Genomic DNA, 6,075 nt, shown 5'->3' with positions numbered 1-6,075 from the left:
TATATATACATATACACATACATGTATATATGTATATATACACACACACACACATATATGTATTTTAATCTCCTGTCTGCATTACTTGGTGCCAAGGTTGCTGTAACCCCTGCTCCACAGGTCTTCCTGTCTCTCATCTCTTCCATATCAGCTTGCTTGGCTTTGCAGGAGACAGAGTCTTCTGAAAAAGGGTTTCTTTGTCTTATTCCACTTCTTAAAAGAGCCTACCATGGTTTTTTTTTTTTTTTTCAGCGCTCTTCAAGGGTATCTGAAGCGAATTTGTACCAAAGCAGCAGCTGCATTGTGGCAGTTCTATCTTCACCTTCACGATGCTTCTCTTGGTCAAAAACGCACTCAGTCATCTCCAAGTTCGAAGCATTCAGCAAACAATGGCAAGGCAGAGCCACCAGAAATGTACACCTGATTTTCATGACAAATACGGTAATGCTGTATTAGCTAGTGGAGCCACTTTCTGTATTGCTGTATGGACAAGTGTAGCAACACAAATCAAAATAGAATGGAACCTGTCCCCTGTTAGCAGAGTCACCCCAAAGGAATGGAGAGATCAGTAATCATTCCAGCTGGTGCAATACTGAATTGTTTAAAAAACAGCTCATGATTGATGCCAAGTGAAAGCACTGTGTGCCCATTAAGAATTAGCCGGGCATGGTGGCGGGCACCTGTGGTCCCAGCTACTCGGGAGGCTGAGGCAGGAGAATGGCATGAACCCAGGAGGCGGAGCTTGCAGTGAGCCCAGATCGTGCCCCTACACTCCAGCCTGGGTGACAGAGCAAGACTCCGTCTCAAAAAGAAAAAAACAAAAAAAGATATGGCATTATTGAAGAAATAAAGTACATTTGAAACCTTCAAAAAAAAAAAACCTATCATGGCTTTTTAATGCCTACTCATTGCCTAAGGAAAGAAAATCTGCACAACTTTCTCAAGAAAAATTAGTGTGTGCCTGGGGGAGGAGTTTACAAAATCCATCCAGATGCTTAAAAACAAACCTGTTATGTAGCACTATATAAGTGTTTGTTGTTGCTGCTCTTATTATTATCATTTATTATGAATGTCACTGTTGTTATTGTTATTATTCCGGTCTAGTGGAATGCCAGGATAATATATCAATACAGCAGGACTTCCCGGGAACTGGAACTGGGACTCAGAAAATGTGTTATCTCTTTCAGGACATGTTTTTGACATGCCTCTTTAATTGGATTTTCAGAGTGGCCCACAACTCCTAAGTAGTAAAGAATCATTACCTATTTCTTATCAATTTTGTCCCTGGATCAAGCCAGACATCAGAGAGGGTATGCATTTAGACTTTACTGACTCCTTGTAGAATTGTTTTCATATTGGCCATGACTGAAGGACATTATAAGAAACTAGGGCAAAAAATAGGTCTTTGTATTTGTTGTAGGATATATTGAAAGTGTTGTCTGTTACCATTCATGCTTTCCCCTTTATTGGGGAGTAATTTCTCTCAGGTTCCTGCACCAAGGAAAACTATTTCCTTCCTTCCTTCCTTCCCTCCCTCCCTTCCTTCTTTCCTTCCCTTCCTCCTTCCCTTCCTTCCTTCCTTCCCTCCTTCCCTCCTTCCTTCCTTCCCTCCTTCCCTCCTTCCCTCCTTCCTTCTTTTTTATGAGACAGGTTCTCCTTATCTTGCCCAGGCTGGTCTCTAATGCCTGGCCTCAAGTGATCCTCCTGCCTCAGCCTCCCAAGGTGCTAGGATTACAGGCATGAGCCACCACACCCAGTCGAAAGCTTTTATTCTGCTGATTAGTTTGTATTTAATGCTTTGAACAATGAGGGACATTATAATAATGCCGAGATTTTCCTCTTTGCTTTTGGTGCTGGGAATCTCTAAGTCAACTCTCCAACCTACCTCCTGCAAGGCTTTATGGATGCTTTTCATGTACTTAAGTGAATTCATCTTATATTTTCACCTTATTTCCTTTTGCTTTGATTTCCTTATTTAAAAATCTGTTTTACTATATTCATCTCTGTAAGCCACCTTGGTTTCTTTATTTGGTATGAAGTAGGATATAGCAAACAAATATCTATTCCTCTGTTGGTCCCACCCCATCCCAACCTGGAGACTGCATCAGAACAGGAAATACCTAGAGGCTACCAGAAAGAACCCTTTTCCCGATCCAGGAATTCATTAAATTAAGGTATTCATTCTTTCAACAACTACTCCTTCAGCCCCACTGATGGGACAGGCATTGTTCTGGGTTCAGTATGCTATCCCTAGAAAGCAGAGTCTGAGGCAAAAGCGCATGTACTATGACTTTCTTAGGGAGTGTCACCTAGGGTCACTGGCATGGCCACTGCTTGTTATCAAGTGCAATGGATTGCTCAGTCTCATGGGGCTGTCACTGGAGAAGTAGGAAAGATGTGACTGAAAAAAGTCCACTTGGGAGAGAACAGAGGAAGCCCTCATGGCTGGTTCCCATCTCCTGTTGGTCAAAGGCTTGCACCAAGTGCAACTTTCCTGTACTTCTGGGCGGTGTGGGCACCAAGAGGGTCTCACAGAGTCTGCTGTCCTACAGATGTGGCTGTCAGAGGAGCACTGCTGGATTTTGCCACGTGGAGCCAGGCAGAAGCCATACACAGCTGGTTGCTACAGCAAGTGGAGCAGACCAAGTGTCCGGCTGCAGAAGAGGTGTCTAATACATGGAGACACAGCAGTGAGCAAAGCAGAGTATGCCTCTGACCTCACGAAGCAGACACCCTAGTTGGGGGCATGTGCTGGGAGTTTCAAAGACCACTCCCAGGTTCAATGATTCATTAGGAGGACTCACAGGACTCAGTATGGCAGTGGTGCTCATCACTATGATTTGTTATGGTGAAAGGATGCCAAACTAGATCAGCAAAAGGAAAAGGCATATGGAGCAAAGTCCAGAGGAAACCAAGTGTAAGCGTCCACAAGTCCTCTCCCAGCAGTCACACAGGACAGGCTTAATTCCTCCAGCAATGGACTGTGACAAAACATGTGAAATGTGGCCGGGTGCTGTGGCTCACACCTGTAATCCCAGCACTTTGAGAGGCCGAGGTGGGTGGATCACCTGAGGTCAGGAGTTCAAGACTAGCGTGGCCAACATGGTGAAACCTCATCTCTACTAAAAATACAAAAATTAGCCAGGCATGATGGTGGGCGCCTGTAATCCCAGCTACTCGGGAGGCTGAGGCATGAGAATCGCTTGAACCCAGGAGGTGGAGGTTGCAGTGAGCTGAGATCGCACCATTGCACTACAGGCTGGGTGACAGAGTGAGACTCTGTCTCTAGAAACAAAACAAAACAAAACAAAACAAAACAAAAAAATACATGTGAAATGTTCTGTACCAGGGAAGCTCATCAGAGATTAGTGCCTAGGGCACTGAGGGGCTGGTCACATAGGCACCCTCTTCCTAGCACGAAAACTCTAGCCTCTCAGTAGGAAAGCAAGTGTTCAGCATAAACCACATTGTACAAACAGTTTGGAACAGCGAGTCACTTTTAACAGGAAATGGGAACCCTCTGGAATTCCAAATTCTCTGATGCCAGCCAAGGGCCAACCTCGTAAACAGGCCTTTTGAAGGACAGCAGTTAGGAGTGCTAGGTTAACTTTTTTTTTTTTTTTTTTTTTCTGTACAGGGAGACAGATAAATAGACAAGGATACATACAGTGTAGTAGATGGTCAGGGTATCTGACAGCCCATTTGTTGTTTTTGTGTAAATTAGAGACTTGGCCTCCCTGATGGCACACATGGATGGTTCACAGTTTGTGGGCACTTGGTGAGTGTAAAAGAAAACTTCGTCCTGTCACTCTTCCCCTACCCCAGGCCCAATCCACGCTCCCCTATTTAGCAGCCCTGTGGATGGTGGTAGGTGTTGTAAAGAAACATAACAGCAGGACAAAGGAATGGAAAAGGTCAGGATGCGGATGGCATGGATGGGGTTGCTATTTTATTCAGGGCTGTCGGGGAAGGCCTTGCTGATGAGGAGACACTGGACAAAGGCTTGAAGGAATGGAGTGAGCCATGAGGCCATCTGGAAGAACATCCCAAGGAGAGGAAATAGCACATGCAAAGAACCCGAGGTGCATGAGTTTTTGGCAGGGTCAGTGAACTGAAAGGAGTGCAGTGAGTTGGAGGGGAATGAGAAGATGAAAGGGTGGTAGACAATGGGATCAGAGAAGTTGTAGGGGCCAGGTCATATGTTTGTTTATGAGACCTACTTATTATGTGGTAAATTGGTTTTAGAGCATAATTTCAGACACCCCTTGTAAGTATTATTTTTATGCAGGGACTTAGACCCACGATCTTCCAAGCATGTTAAGTGGCTTTCTGAGCTAAACCGTGCCTCAATGCATACTTGAGTTCAATGACCCCAGAGAGTTTTGATGACTCTGATAAGGCCAAGTCGTTCGACGACTGGAAATCACCCATGCTGGCTCTGTGTGAAATTGCTACTTTTCATTAACGAGTCCAACCATGTAACACCATCATGGCATCATTTCAGGGAGACTTTTCTATGATGGAAGCTATTTACTTTATGACCCAAGTTGTACCTTTAGCAAGGGGGACACAAGAGGCACATACACCCTGGGGAAAAAACTTGTAAAGGTTTTGACATTGATAGGATCACAGGGTTTCTTTTGCATTTATCTCACTTATGCAAACATTTATAAAGTACTATTCTATGCATTGTTGAGATCAGTCTCAGTACAAGCCCCTGTTTAATGTTTCTTTCTCACAGTTGGAACCATTTGATCCCATCTTAGGCTCAGTCTTATCTTCGACTCACCAGGCCCATCTTATACTGGAGAAACAGGACTTTGGTCCAGCTATAACCCTATAACCTTGAGCTTGACACCAACATACTCTGGCTGCTGAGTTAGCTCCACTGAGATGTCCAATTCTGGTTCTTATGAGTCCCTGTGAACCTACTCTGTACCCTATTATGGCACCAATTCTTCTGCCTTGGACCCTGTTCCTGCCTCATCTCTTCCTTGTTCTGGACAGTCTCCTGTACAGGGAGAAGACATTTTTCCAGAATTTCATTCTGTTGGCTGGAAATCGCCTATTTATAACAAATTCCCCAATGCCATCTGCAAGTTTTATTTAGCAGTATTGTGCTAACCTTATATTTCTGTGTTCTACCCACTTTAAGGTTCTGAGTTATAAGGCTAGATAGATTAAAGTTAGAATGCCAGTTCTACCATTACTAGCTATGTGATATTGAGAACATTCTTTAAGTTCTCTAATCCTTGATTTCTTTATGTATAAAATGGAAATAATTATGGTACCTGCTTGATATAAGGATTAAGCAAAATTATTTTTGGAAATGAGCACCCACAATAAGTGGTACTGGATTCTTTCATGTTTGGTATATTAACTGATGTGTTTTGGTGAATATTAGGTTAATAGTTAAATTTTGCTTTATGTATTTGAATGCATGTTATTAGTTGCATACAAGTTTAGAATTGTTGTGTCTTCCTGATAGCATTTTTTTGCCTTAATATTTCTCAGTCTGACAGCTGTCTCTCTGTTGGGATTTGTCTAGTTTTTTCATTGTTTTATTTTCAACCTTTTTTTTACCTCTTATAAATAGTATATAATTGAGGTGTTTTTTTTTTGATACAGATTCTCACTCTGTTGCTTAGGCTGGAGTGCAGTGCAGTGGTGCAATTTTGGCTCACCACAACCTCCACCTCCTGGGTTCAAGTGATTCTTGTGCCTTAGCCTCCCAAGTAGCTAGGACTACAGGTGCGCACCACTATGCCCAGCTAATTTTTATATTTTTAGTAAGACAGGATTTTGCCATTGTTGGCAGTTGGCGGCTGGTCTTAAACTTCTGACTTCAGGTGATCCATCCGCTTTGGCCTCCTGAAGTGCTGTGATTACAGGTGTCAGCCACCATGTCTAGCCATGATTGAGTTCTTAATACAGTGTTATAGTCTCTGTCTTTTAATTGGAGAGTTTAGCCCATTTACATTGATTTTGATTTGTAGTTTTTTTTTTTTGAGATGAAGTCTCGCTCTGTCACCCAGGCTGGAGTGCAGTGGCACAATCTTGGCTCACTGCAATCTC

The 6,075-nt window shown here is 43.1% G+C and overlaps 1 protein-coding gene across 1 annotated transcript; it reads left to right on the top strand.

The window, feature by feature from the left end:
* The first annotated feature begins 312 nt into the window (after nucleotides 1-312).
* Nucleotides 313-593, top strand: LOC129023249 (cytochrome c oxidase subunit 7B, mitochondrial-like). The gene has a single exon (XM_054469853.2). It carries the CDS (start codon nucleotides 330-332, stop codon nucleotides 570-572), a length of 243 nt encoding a protein of 80 aa, XP_054325828.1. The 5' UTR covers nucleotides 313-329; the 3' UTR covers nucleotides 573-593.
* The last annotated feature ends 5,482 nt before the right edge of the window (nucleotides 594-6,075 follow it).

The sequence above is a fragment of the Pongo pygmaeus genome, chromosome 23 (assembly GCF_028885625.2).
Source record: "Pongo pygmaeus isolate AG05252 chromosome 23, NHGRI_mPonPyg2-v2.0_pri, whole genome shotgun sequence".
Lineage (NCBI taxonomy): Eukaryota > Metazoa > Chordata > Mammalia > Primates > Hominidae > Pongo > Pongo pygmaeus.
This window is presented reverse-complemented; position numbering and strand designations above follow the sequence as displayed.

Excerpts from the sequence above, each read along its gene's own strand:
- LOC129023249 (XM_054469853.2), top strand. The coding sequence starts at position 330 with ATGCTTCTCTTGGTCAAAAACGCACTCAGTCATCTCCAAGTTCGAAGC.